The sequence below is a fragment of the Erinaceus europaeus genome, chromosome 2, assembly GCF_950295315.1.
Source record: "Erinaceus europaeus chromosome 2, mEriEur2.1, whole genome shotgun sequence".
Taxonomy (NCBI): domain Eukaryota; kingdom Metazoa; phylum Chordata; class Mammalia; order Eulipotyphla; family Erinaceidae; genus Erinaceus; species Erinaceus europaeus.
In genome coordinates this window covers 119,498,060-119,511,345 of record NC_080163.1, presented here as the reverse complement: position 1 = coordinate 119,511,345, position 13,286 = coordinate 119,498,060, and the positions used below count along the sequence as shown (strand labels likewise).

Here is a 13,286-nt window from a genome sequence, read left to right as displayed (position 1 = left end):
TCTGAAAGGTCTCTCATAAACAGTCAGACCACCATAAATATGCCATAAATCAGAACACTCTGAAAATCTCGAAGAATGGCGTTAAAATTTCTTTAGTCTTTGTTATCGATAAATGTCAATGGCCTGAATTCACCTCTTAAAAGGCACAGAGTAGGAAGATGGATCAGAAAAGACAACCCAATAATGTGCTGTCTACAGGAAACCCACCTAACTCAACAAGACAAACATAGACTGAAAGTGAAAGGATGGAAAACTATCATACAGGCCAATGGCCCACAAAAAAGGGCAGGAACAGCTATTCTCATATTTGACATGATAGACTTTAAAATAAGTAAAATTAAAAAAGATAGAAATGGACACTACTTAATGCTCAGAGGATCAGTCAATCAAGAGGACTTAACAATTATTAACATCTATGCACCCAATGAGAACCCATCTAACTACATCAAACATCTACTGAAAGAGCTACAGCAATATATTAACAGCAACACAGTAATAGTAGGGGACTTCAACACCCCACTCTCTCAGCTTGACAGATCATCCAGGCAGAAAATCAATAAAGACATGAGAGAGCTAAATGAGGAGATAGATATAGAACTATTGGACATTTTTAGAGTCATTCATCCCAAGAAACTGGAATACAAATTCTACTCAAGTCCACATGGGTCCTCAAGGATAGACCATATGTTAGGCCACAAAGACAGCATCAGCAAATTCAAGATTCAAATTCAAATTTCAAGCATTGAAATGATCCCAAGCATCTTCTCAGACCATAGTAGAATTAAACTAACACTCCACAATCAACAAAAGATTAGTAAGAGTCCCAAAATGTGGAAGCTCAACAGTACACTATTTAACAACTACTGGGTCAAAGAGGAAATAAAGGAAGAAATCAAAATGTTTTGAGAGTTCAATGAAAATGAAGACACAAGCTATCAAAATATTTGGGACACAGCTAAGGCAGTACTGAGAGGGAAGTTCATAGCTATACAAGCACACATTAGGAAACAAGAAAAAGCACAAATAAACAGCCTGATTGCACATCTTAAAGACCTAGAAGAACAACAAAGGAACCCTAAAGCAACCAGAAGGACAGAAATCACTGAAGTTAGGGTAGAAATCATTAACATTAAAAATAAGAAAACCATACAAAAGATCAATGAAAGTAAATGTTGGTTCTTCAAAAGAGTGAACAAAATTGACAAACCTTTAGCCAGACTTACAAAACAAAAGGGGAGAAGACCCAAATAAGTCAGATACTAAATGAAAGAGGCTATCACAACAGACACCACAGAAATTCAACATATCATGTGAGGCTTCTATGAACAACTATATGCCGCCAAGAGAACCTGGAAGAAATGGACGATTTCCTAGATACCTACCAGCTTCCAAAACTAAGAGGAAGTAGATAACATGAACAGGCCCATCACAGCTAATGAAATTGAAACAGTTATCAAAAATCTTCCCAAAAGTAAAAGTCCTGAACCAGATGGTTTTACAAATGAATTCCACAAAACCTTCAAAGAAGAACTAATACCTCTACTTTGAAAAGTCTTCCAGAAGATTGAAGACAATGGAATACTCCCTGCCAGCTTCTATGACGCCAACATCACTTTGATACCAAAAGCAGACAGGGACACAACCAAAAAAGAGAAGTACAGACCAGTATCTCTGATGGACACAGATGCTAAAATATTGAACACAATTCTAGCCAACCGGATACAGCAATATATTAAAAAGATTGTTCATCATGACCAAGTGGGGTTTACTCCAGGGATATGGGGTTGGCTTAATATACGTAAATCAATCAGTGTGATCCACCACATCAATGAAAGCAAGACCAATAACAACATGGTCATAGCAATAGATGCAGAGAAAGCCTCTGACAAAATCCAACATCCCTTTATGATCAAAACACTACAAAAAATGGGAATAGATGGAAAATTCCTGAAGAGAGTGGAGTCTATATAAAGCTACCTACAGCCAACATCATACTCAATGGTGAAAAACTGGAAGCATTTCCCCTCAGATTAGGTACTAGATAGGGATGCCCACTATCACCATTACTATTCAACATAGTGTTGGAAGTTCTTGCCATAGCAATCAGGCAGGAGCAAGGAATTAAAGGGATACAGATTGGAAGAGAAGAAGTCAAACTCTCCCTATTTGCAGATGACATGGTAGTATAAATAGAAAAACCTATGGAATCCAGCAAGAAGCTTTGGAAATCAGGTAATACAGTAAGTATCAATTAAACAAATCCAATTACAAAGAAGACTAAGACAATTATAAACCTATAGGACTACATTAAATTAAAAAGCTGCTGCACAGCAAAAGAAACCACTATCCAAACCAAGCGACCCCTCACAGAATGGGAGAAGATCTTTACATGCCATACATCAGACAAGAGTCTAATAACCAACATATATAAAGAGCTTGTCAAACTCAACAACAAGACAACAAATAACCCCATCCAAAAATGGGGAGAGGACATGAACAGAATATTCATCAAAGAAGAGATCCAAAAGGCTGAGAAACACATGAAAAAATGCTCCAAGTCTCTGATTGTCAGAGAAATGCAAATAAGGACAACAATGAGATATCACTTCATTCCTGTGAGCATGTCAGACATCAGAAAAGGTAAAAGCAGCAAATGCTGGAGAGGGTGTGGGGTCAAAGGAACCCTCCTACACTGCTGGTGGGAATGTCAATTGGTCCAATCTCTGTGGAGGACAGTCTGGAGAACTCTTAGAAGGCTAGAAATGGACCTACCCTATGATCCTGCAATTCCTCTCCTGGGGATATATCCTAAGGAACCCAACACATCCATCCAAAAAGATCTGTGTACACATATGTTCTTGGCAGCACAATTTGTAATAGCCAAAACCTGGAAGCAACCCAGGTGTCCAACAACAGATGGGTGGCTGAGCAAGTTGTGGTATATATACACAATGGAATACTACTTAGCTGTAAAAAATGTTGACTTCACCGTTTTCAGCCGATCTTGGATGGACCTTGAAAAATTCATGTTAAGTGAAGTAAGTCAGAAACAGAAGGATGAATATGGGATGATCTCACTCTCAGGCAGAAGTTGAAAAACAACATCAGAAGAGAAAACACAAGTAAAACCTGAACTGGAATTGTCATGTTGCACCGAAGTAAAAGACTCTGGGGTGGGTGGTTGGGAGAATACAGGTCCAAAAAGGATGACAGAGGGCCTAGTGGGGGTTGTATTGTTATTTGGAAAACTGGGAAATGTTATGCATGTACAAACTATTGTATTTACTGTTGAATGTAAAACATTAATTCCCCAATAAAGAATTTTTTTTAAAAAAAATGAAAACAATTAAAAAAACTAATGAGACTAAAAACCAGGATTTTTCTTTATCTTCTGGCATATGAAGTTGGCCTATCAATTTATTTATATTACTTCATTTGCTTCTTTTTTTCTTGTTTTTTTTTTTTTTTTTGAAGGGAGGGAGGAATAGCTTCCTCTACCCTAGTCATCAGCTGATCACCTGACCTTTGTTTTCTATCTGCTTATGTTATCAGCTACTATTTTTTAATCTGTTACTGCATTCTTCACCTCTCTAGATATGTTGTATATAATTCATATGCATATGCATGATTCATGTAACTTTTGTTATAAGTTTCTGACTATTGAAGATTTTTTCCATTTAACTTTTCATTTTGGAAAACATTTTTAAAATCACTTATTTCAGGTCTTTTGGAAATGTATATAGCTTTCTTCAAGCTGCTATCTCAGTCCATCAGTGTAGCTGATTCACTATTTCACATTAAGGCTTTTTCAATTTAATATTTACCAAAACTTTTTTTTATTAAACTTTATTCTGATAGGAGAGAAATGGAGAAGGAATGGGGTTAGAGAGACAGACAGAAACACTCATTCACCGTTTGTTAGGGGGCACAGGTGGAGGATAGGGGCTTGAACCAAGGTTCTTACATAGGGTTAACAAATGCACTTAACCAGATACACGACTGCTCAGGGCCCTGTCCCACTGTGTTTAATGCTTCATAAGAACCTGAGCCAGAGTCTGTTTGAGCACTGAAAAATATAGGACTTTAGGCAGGAACTTGTGATCCTAGAAGGAAGACTGCTAGAAAAGAGGTTTATGGGGCCATGAATATAGCTCAGTGATAGATCAAATGCCTCCCATTTATGAGGACCTTAGTTCCAGCCCCAGCAGTCCTCCTCAGAATAATAATTACAATAATAATAAAAACAAAACAAAATAGGGGTTGTGTGGAGAATAAATGTTAACAGAGAAAAGGAGGATGAATCAGAAAAGAAAATACAAAGGCATTATGACAACAGTCTAGTCCAGCAATACACAAGGACTAAAGCAATGGAGCAAATAAATGGGGCTACAGAAGCTAGTAAAAAGTCAAGAGATAACTTGGAACTATGACTGGCCACATAGTAGGTAGGTGTGAAATTCTGGACCAGGAACACATTTTTTTTTTTTTACTTTCAATCAGGGAACTCTTGGTCTTTTCAATCTTACTTTCACTGCAAATGTCTACTAACAATTGAAAATAGCTGGTAGTCATATTACTATGTATAAATGATAACCTAGGGCAGTGGCAGAGAGCATAATGGTTATGCAAAGAGACTCATACCTGAGGCTCCAAAGTCCCAGGTTCAATCCTCTGCACCACCCTAAACCAGAACTGGCAGTGTTCTAGTGAAAGAAAGAAAGGAAGGAAGGAAGAGAAATGAGAGAGAAAATGAAGGAAGGAAAAGGAGACCTGTAAGAAATAGCACTGATACTCTCTCAGAATAAATCACTCTTCAAACTTTTTCCCCTTCCTTTTGGTTGTTGTTATTCAGGCACATGGGATAACAGGAATACAACTCAGATCTCAACCTTGAGAGTTCAATATCTTATTCACCCCTGGGTCTCCAAATACATCTTTTAAAAAATATTTTATTTATTTATTTATGAGAAACATAGGAGGAGAAAGAGCCAAATATCACTCTGGTACATGTGCTGCTGGGGATTGAACTCAGGACTTCATGCTTGAGAGTCCAATGCTTTATCCACTGCACTACCTCCCAGACCACATCTTTTTCTTAATTTCAATATATCTTTATTAAATAGTTTAGCTCTCTATATTCATTAATAAAATTACCAAAACTATTCTAGAAGAAATCATAGTAAAGGTAATATTGTTTACGATAGAAAGGAGAAAAAAATTAGATCAACATACCTCCTGCTCCTAAATTCTGCATCATACAACTCATTGTCTTCAGACTTAAAATTAAAAAAACTGTGCCAGAACATCATGTAAGATGCTCCCAGATTTAAAATTTTATTAGAGGTACTTTATAGGTTTTATTTAAAAATTAAGAACCATTCTTTTTAGAAAAAAAATGATTTATTTATGAGGTGGGGGAGGGGAGAGAGAGAAAAAAAATAAAGATACAACCAGAGCATCCTTCTAGCAAATGTAATGCCTGGCATCAAACTCAAGACCTCATACTTAAGAGTCCAACACCATGCACTGTGATCCTCTGTTCTTTAAAATTTCATCTCAATAACAACGCTCCTAAAATGCCAACTTTCATTCTCACTTGAATTTAGTTGTCTGTGTTGAAGTGAACACTTCTAGAAGCACTGCTAACTGTACTTCAGAATCTTTTTTACATTTATTTATTTTTCCCTTTTGTTGATCTTGTTGTTTTTTATTGTTATAGTTATTGATTGTTGGGCAGTACGCCAGCTTCCCCCTGCTTATCCCTGTGGTCTATTTACAGAACCAGTTACCTAGGAACCGCCCAGCCTGCAGGGCATTGGTTTAATTCCCCACTGGTTCACAATGTCTTTTTGCTCCGCCCCCTCTCGTAGTCACCCTGATTTCCACCAGTCTCTTTTCGCTCCACCCTCCCTACGTCACATCCTGTTTCCACCCTACTTGGCGAATATATATACAGCTGCTCTTCTGTTTTAGCACACTTGGGATTGGCTTTCGGCTCTGAGAGTTCCATAATCTATCTCCTGCGACACTAGCTCAGCACGAGTTCCTAATCCCTCTCTCACACAGCAGCCTAGGTTGGCTCCACTTGAGTTCTCTCCAACCCAGGGAGCACTTGCTCAGGAAGAAGAACCCTCAGGCTATTCCGGCAATTGATGTCACTGTTGTTGGATAGGACAGAGAGAAATGGAGAGAGGAAGGGAAGACAGAGAGGAGAGAAAGACAGACACCTGCAGATCTGCTTCACCGCCTGTGAAGTGACTCCCCTGCAGGTGGGGAGCTGGGGGCTGGAACTGGGATCCCGGTCCTTGCGCTTTGCGCCAGGTGTGCTTAACCCGCTGTGCTACCGCTCGACTCCCTGCACTTCAGAATCTTTAGTGCAATTCAAAGTCATTAGTATTTTAGAATTTAATTTCCCTTACAATTTTTATTTCTCTTTAATATTTATTTATTTAAATGAGATAGGTAAGAGTGGGAGGGGAGGCCAAAGCACTGCTCAGCTCTGGCTTCTGGTGGTGCTAGGGTTTGAACCTGGGATCACAGAGCCTCAGGATGGAAGTCTTTCTTTTTTATTGCCACCAGTGCTATCGCTGGGCTCAGTGTTGGTACAATAAATCCACCCCTCCCAACAGCAGTTTTACTTTTTTCTATTTTATTTGTTAGAACAGAGAAATATTGGGGGAGGGGAGATAAAAGGAGAACAAAAGAGATATCTATGGGGGAGAGTTTGGGCTGCGACGCGGAGGAAAGAGAGAGAGGAGATCCGGAGTGGAGAGGGAACACAATTCTTTATTGGCACGGGCACCTCAGAGTTGGGTGAGAGTGCAGTGGTTCAGGCCACATGGAGCTAGCCAAAATGGCCGACTCCCGCTACGACCTGCACCTTTCCATTCACCGAGGTGAAAAGCAGGCGAGAGCGAGGGGCGGAAGAAGGGCTTTATAGGGCAAAAACCGGGAGTGACGAGCTGGGACAGGATTGGTTGGGAAAAGCACTCCGAGAAATGTCCCAACTCTTGCAGGAACTGGCAATAGCCTGAGGGGACAACATGGCAGATGTGACTGCATCTGCACAATTTCCCAGCACAGACCTGCTTTACTACTTGTGTAGTGATCCTCCTGCAGGTGAGGGGCTTGAACCAGGATCCTTGCATTGGGTCTGTGCTTCACACTGTGCGTGCCTAACCTGGTGCACCACTGCCCAACCCCAGTTAAGAATATTTTCACTGTTTGAAGCATTTTTTTTTTTAATTGCCACCAGAGCTCAGTACCTACACTATGAATGACCACTCTCAGAGGCCATTTTTCTTTCTCCTCCTCTGCCTTTTTTTTTCTTTTTCTTCAGTGCTCAGTAATGATTTATTTGTTTGGGTTATTAATGTTAACAAATGACAAGGAAGGTCCGACAGGAGTTTCAGGTAGGCAGTTTTCTGCCCAATATAATGTATGCTACTTAGGAAAGTCAGGAGGTTCTCATCATTCAATAAGGTGCCTGAGAAAGTGAACCGGGGGACTTCCAAGCTCACACAGACTAGATGACTGCTAAATCTACCTGCATGTATAGGCGAATATTCCTTAATACTCTGAATGGCTGAACCATTTTGGATGGAACCCGGTTCAAAACCTGGCTCATGACATTCTTACAGGAGTGAATTGGTATCTAATTGTTGTCTTTATTTGCATTTCTCTAACAATCAGTGACTTAGAGCATTTTTTTCATGTTTGGTAGCCTTTTGGATCTCTTCTTTGGTGAATATTCTGTTCATACCCTCTCCCCATTTTTGGGTGGGGTCATTTGCTTTTTTGTTGCTGAGTTTGGTGAGCTCTTTATAAATTTTGGTTATTAAACTCTTGTCTGACATATGGCATGTAGAGATCTTCTCCCATTCTGTAAGGGGTCTCTAGTTGGGTGGTGCTTTCTTTTGCTGTGCAGCAGCTTTTTAATTTGATGTAGTCCCATTGGTTTATTTTTGTTTTAGTGTTTGTAACTGGATTTATATAACTGAATATCCCTTTAAAATTTAGATGAAAAAGAGTTCTGCCAATATTTTCCTATAAGTATTTGATAGTTTCTGGTCTAATGTCCCAAGTCCTTGATCCATTTGGAATTTACTTTTGTGTATGATGAAATACAGTGGTTCAGTGCTCGCTTCGGCAGCACATATACTAAAATTGGAACGATACAGAGAAGATTAGCATGGCCCCTGCGCAAGGATGACACGCAAATTCGTGAAGCGTTCCATATTTAAAAAAAAAAAAAAAAAAAAAAAAGAAATACAGTGGTTCAGTTTCATTCTCCTGTAGGTTTCAACTCAATTTTTCCAACATTAATTGTTGAAGAGACTCTCCCCATTTAATAGTCTGGGCACCTTTGTCAAAGATTAGATGTCCATAGGTGTGGGGGCTTATTTCCAGACTCTCAGTTCTACTCCACTGGTGTGTTTATTTATGTTCCAGTACCTTGCAGTTTTTACTACAATGGCCTTGTAATATACAGTTTGAGATCTGGGAGTGTTATGCCTCCAATTCTGTTCTTTCTTCTCAAGATTGTTTTGGCAATTCTAGGTCTTTTCTGGTTCCAGATTAACATTTATAGCTTTTGTTCTATTCTCCAAAAAAATTGGATGGGACCTTGATGGGGACTGCATTAAATTTGTATATGGCTTTGGGTAGTACATTCATTTTATTGATGCTAATTCTTCCAATCCATGAACATGGTATATCTTTCCACTTCTTTGTTCTTTTTCAATTTCCTTGAATAATGACTGACAACTTTCAGTATATGTCTTTCACTTCTTCAGTTTAATGCTCTCCCAACTGAGCTATTTCAGCAGTCTTTCACTTCTTTTGTTAGGCTTATTCCTAAATATTTTATTGTTGCTATAATAAAAGGGACTAATTTCTGGATTTCTTCCTCTTCTAAGTTGTGTTTACATAGAGAAATGCCACTGACTTTCGTATGTTAAATTTGTAGCCTGACACCTTACGATATTGCCCAATAATTTCCAAGAGCTTCTTGCCAGATTCTTTAGGTTTTTCTATGTATACTATCGTATCATCTGCAAAGAGAGAGTTTGACTTCTTCCCTTTCAACCTGTATCTCTTCAATTTTTTGCTCTTGCTATGGCAAGAATTTCCCACACTATGTTGAATAGTAACAGTGATAGAGGGCAGCCCTATCTAGTACCTAAGGGAGAATGAGGAAGCACCAACTTAAAGGTAGCACCAGGGAAGTGGAAGAGGATGGACACAGAAGTGTACAATAAGTGTGGGAATGGCTTAGAATGGCTTAGAACCACCTCTCTTTCTGCCCACACATCATCCTGAATTGTGTGCTCTCACTTTTCCTGAATAAAAATTTTAAAATTCCATGGTCCGGGAGGATAAAGCACTGGACTCTAAAGCATGAGGTCCTGAGTTCCATCTCTGGCAGCACATGTACCAGAGTGATGTCTGGTTCTTTCTCTATTTCTTTCTCATAAATACTCAAAAATTCCTGATACTCATGCTTATCTTGCCAATTCTTTGTCAAGTTTAAATATGATAAATGTGTGGCCATGGGGGAGAACCATCTTGGCCTCTTCCCTTCCCCGCTCTCTACAAAATGATACAGAGAAACTGAGAGAAGAGTAGAAGATAAAGAGAGAAGATGAGAGTTACCTGCAACACTGCTTCATCACTGGTGAAGCCTCCCCCCTGTAGGTTGGGAATGGGAGCTTGAAACTAGGTCCTTGTACAAAGGCATATGCGCACTCAACTGAGTAATGCTCTGGTTCTCTCACCTTCTGTCTCTCTTTCAAATAAATAAATAAATAAATAAATAAATAAATTGCATAGGTGGCTAGCAGGGCTATAAGCAGTCAGGACACGGACAGAATGTCATTGGCAATATGGCCCCATCTTCAAAGCTGCATGTGCCTATGGCAGCAGGATCCATATTACAATTGTGACGAGAAAGTGGCATAATACAACTTTAGGTCTTCAATCACTTGAGCCACATCTCTCATGCTTATAACAAGCATGGCTGGTGGGGCCCAGCTGGTAAAGACAGTACACACACTGCTGTAGAAAAATCTGTAAGACAAGGAGCACCAGAGGTTAGGGCTTACTTTAGTGCATGGTGAGGAACATCTAACAATGACTTTTATTTTTCTCCCTTAATAAACATCAATGTTTGGGATTTTACATCCCAGAAAAGTTCCGGTATTACTTACAAAACGATGAATAAAAACTAAGCTCACCAAAAGCTTTCATGAAGGATCTGAAATCATTTAAACAGATCTCACCACTGAGATCTCATTTCTGTATACCCATCCTCTCTCCCCTCTAGTCTCTGAGGGTTGGGCTCACCTTTGGAGTGTTTTCCGACAGACCTCTTGGGCATCGGCTCGTCAGTGGAATGTGCTGACGTGTGTAGTGCATTCTCCAAGCTATTACTGACACTGCTGATGGGGGTCTCGGTTCTTGGGGAGATCTGTAGGGATAAAAATGATCATTTTGTTTTCTTCCATTTGATTCATAAAAAGTGATTTAATTGACATTTAAAAAATCATTTATTTTAAAATTTCCCATAAAACATGATCATTAATACATGTGGATGTATGTGTACACACATGTACACACATGCACACACACACTTGTTAAGACAAAGATTTTCACCAATCTACTACTTGGACCTGAAATGTAGTAACAGTAGATATGACTTTAAAGCTAACATGGGAGTTTATGACTGTCAGTGGTTCACTTAGCTGGACAAAAACTTTATCAACTCAAGTTGTCATGTCCTTCTATAAATCTTGAATAAATCATGAAATGCTCTAAAAGCAATAATAAAGAATAGACCGTAACTGGAACTATCTGGAAGTACAGTTTTTTAAAGCCTATCTAAAATTACAATTCCATTTCTCAGAATTATTCACACAAAGTACTTATACATGGGAAGGTGAGTGCTGGAACCCTCAACAAAATAACATTGGTGAGAGTGAAAACATAAAACAACAGTGGGTAGACACGATGCCACAGATGGCCAAAGACACAAGCATAAAGGAACAGGAGAAGGTGGTCTGTGCTGCCAGAGAGCAAGCCTCAACATACAGAAAAAAAAAAAACAAAAAAAAAAAAACTAAAAGCAGGACCTGACCAAATTGTAAGCAGGGCACCAAAGTAAAAACCCTGTGGTGAGGGGTAGACATGCAGCTTCCTGGGCCAGTGGGGGGTGGGAGTGGGTGGGAGGGATGGGTCACAGTCTTTTGGTGGTGGGAATGGTGTTAATGTACACTCCTAGTAAAATGTAGTCATATAAATCACTAGTTAATTAATATGAGAGGGGGAAAATTAATTGTATGTCTCAAAGTTTTTTAAAACACAGACTGAATCTTTTAAATATATAGGCTGTGTATTTGATATGCGGACTCTCTCAAAAGCCTAGACCAAGTAGATCAGAAGCAACCAATAGCACAGCTATATACAAGATACTGGGTACTGTACAGCAAACCCTAACAAAAGGACTTTTCAAAGTTAACCCAATTAACAAATAATGTGATGATAACATTAACTATCGACTGTCTTTTTGAACCCTAAGACAGCAGGAACCTCACATCTCCACTATAGAGCCTATATTTCTCCTAGTCCTGGAACCTTAGGATAGGGCCCACTTTCCCACATGCCTCTCCCAATCCATATCAAATAATATTGCATCTGCCGATCACAACCTAATCAACACAACGATTGCCACCTCAACATGCTTCACTTCAGACTGTGTCCAGAGACTTCACGTGTGGAATGACAGCCCTTCAGCTTCATTACTCGGGTGAGACCTTTCCTTTCATAGTATACTCTGGTTCCATCTCAGGTGGTTCAGTTCCTAACAAAGTCCCAAAGCCTAGATATACACCAGTTTCTGTGAGAGAGAGCATATGTTCACACGTATCCATAAACTACTGCAAAGTATATACCTGAAAGCAGAAGTACACTAGAGTTTGCAGTGAGTATCCCCCTAACACTTCCTCTCCACTATTCCAAGCTTTGGGTCCATGATTGCTCAACAGTTTGTTTGGCTTTGTATGTTAACTCTCTTTTCAGTCACCAGGTTCCAGATGTCATCAGGATGCTGGCCAGGCTTCCCTAGACTGACGACCCCACCAGTGTGTCCTGGAGCTCCACTTCCCCAGAGACCCACCCTAATAGGGAAAGAGAGAGGCAGACTGGGAGTATGGACCGACCAGTCAACGCCCCTGTTCAGCAGGGAAGCAATTGCAGAAGCCAGACCTTCCACCTTCTACAACCCACAATGACCCTGGGTCCATGCTCCCTTAGGGATAGAGAGTGGGGAAGCTATCAGGGGAGGGGGTGGGATATGGAGATTGGGTGGTGGGAATTGTGTGGAGTTGTACCCCTCCTACCCTATGGTTTTGTTAATTAATCCTTTCTTAAATAAAAAAAAAATTAAAAAAAGGAAAACAAAACAAAACAAAAAAACTGCAAATTGACTTCCATCTCTCCACCCTTTTCTTTGGTTTAAAGAGAGTTCTTGGGTGTAAATAAGCAGAAAGAGCTAGAAAAATATGGTGAACTATTAAGTATAGTGACCTCTGAAGAGAAGAAAAGCTGTTTTTGAGTTATGGTAAAGGTGTAGTCAATACCATTTGTTCTTCCCTTAATAATGATCATTATTTGAAAACTCTCACTGCCAAATTACACATATTACTTGTAGAATTAAGAATAAAAATGACTAGCGCTTTAACATCCTCAGTCACAATTTAACATATGTTCAGGTGGCTGGGTGTACCTAATTAAATGCAGATGTTACCATGCACAAGGACCCAGGTTCAAGCTCCTGGTCTCCACCTGAAAAATGGAAACTTCATGAGTAGTGAGAGTGCTGAAGGTATTTGTCTCTATTTATCCCCTCCCCCCTCAATTTCTCTGCCTTATCAAATAAAGTAAAACTAGAAAAAAATTGAATATATGTCCAAACTTCAAAGGACAGCAAAACAGACTGAAAAGTAGAGAGACATCATGCTATGTACACAACAATGGGGGGAAAACCAGAGAAAAAGAAAAGCATCAGTTTTGGTTCTAATCCTCACACAAGAGTTTGAGCTCCCTTTCTTTAGAACTTCATTGCCTGTACAGTGGGTAGGAAGGGAATAGTGTGCAGGTTCATCACAATTGCAGATACTGTTGCTATGTAACAAAACAAAGAGAAGGAGAAAGAGGAGGGGGGGTGGGCAGTGGTGTAGCACACACAGTACGAAGCTCAAGCACTCACACAAAGGGATCCAGGTTTGAAC

General features: G+C 39.6%; 1 protein-coding gene and 1 non-coding gene across 2 annotated transcripts in view; one reads left to right on the top strand and one right to left on the bottom strand.

Moving 5' to 3' along the window:
• ZCCHC14 (zinc finger CCHC-type containing 14) overlaps window positions 1-13,286 on the bottom strand; it is an 89,775-nt gene that overhangs the window by 56,438 nt on the left and 20,051 nt on the right. Inside the window, exon 2 of the mRNA XM_007531442.3 lies at window positions 10,345-10,468. Coding sequence (XP_007531504.2) covers window positions 10,345-10,468 — 124 coding nt within the window. The remainder of the gene's footprint in view (window positions 1-10,344; window positions 10,469-13,286) is intronic.
• LOC132537141 (U6 spliceosomal RNA) lies at window positions 8,137-8,243 on the top strand. Its single transcript, XR_009548604.1, has one exon. It is a non-coding gene; the product is annotated as a U6 spliceosomal RNA (small nuclear RNA).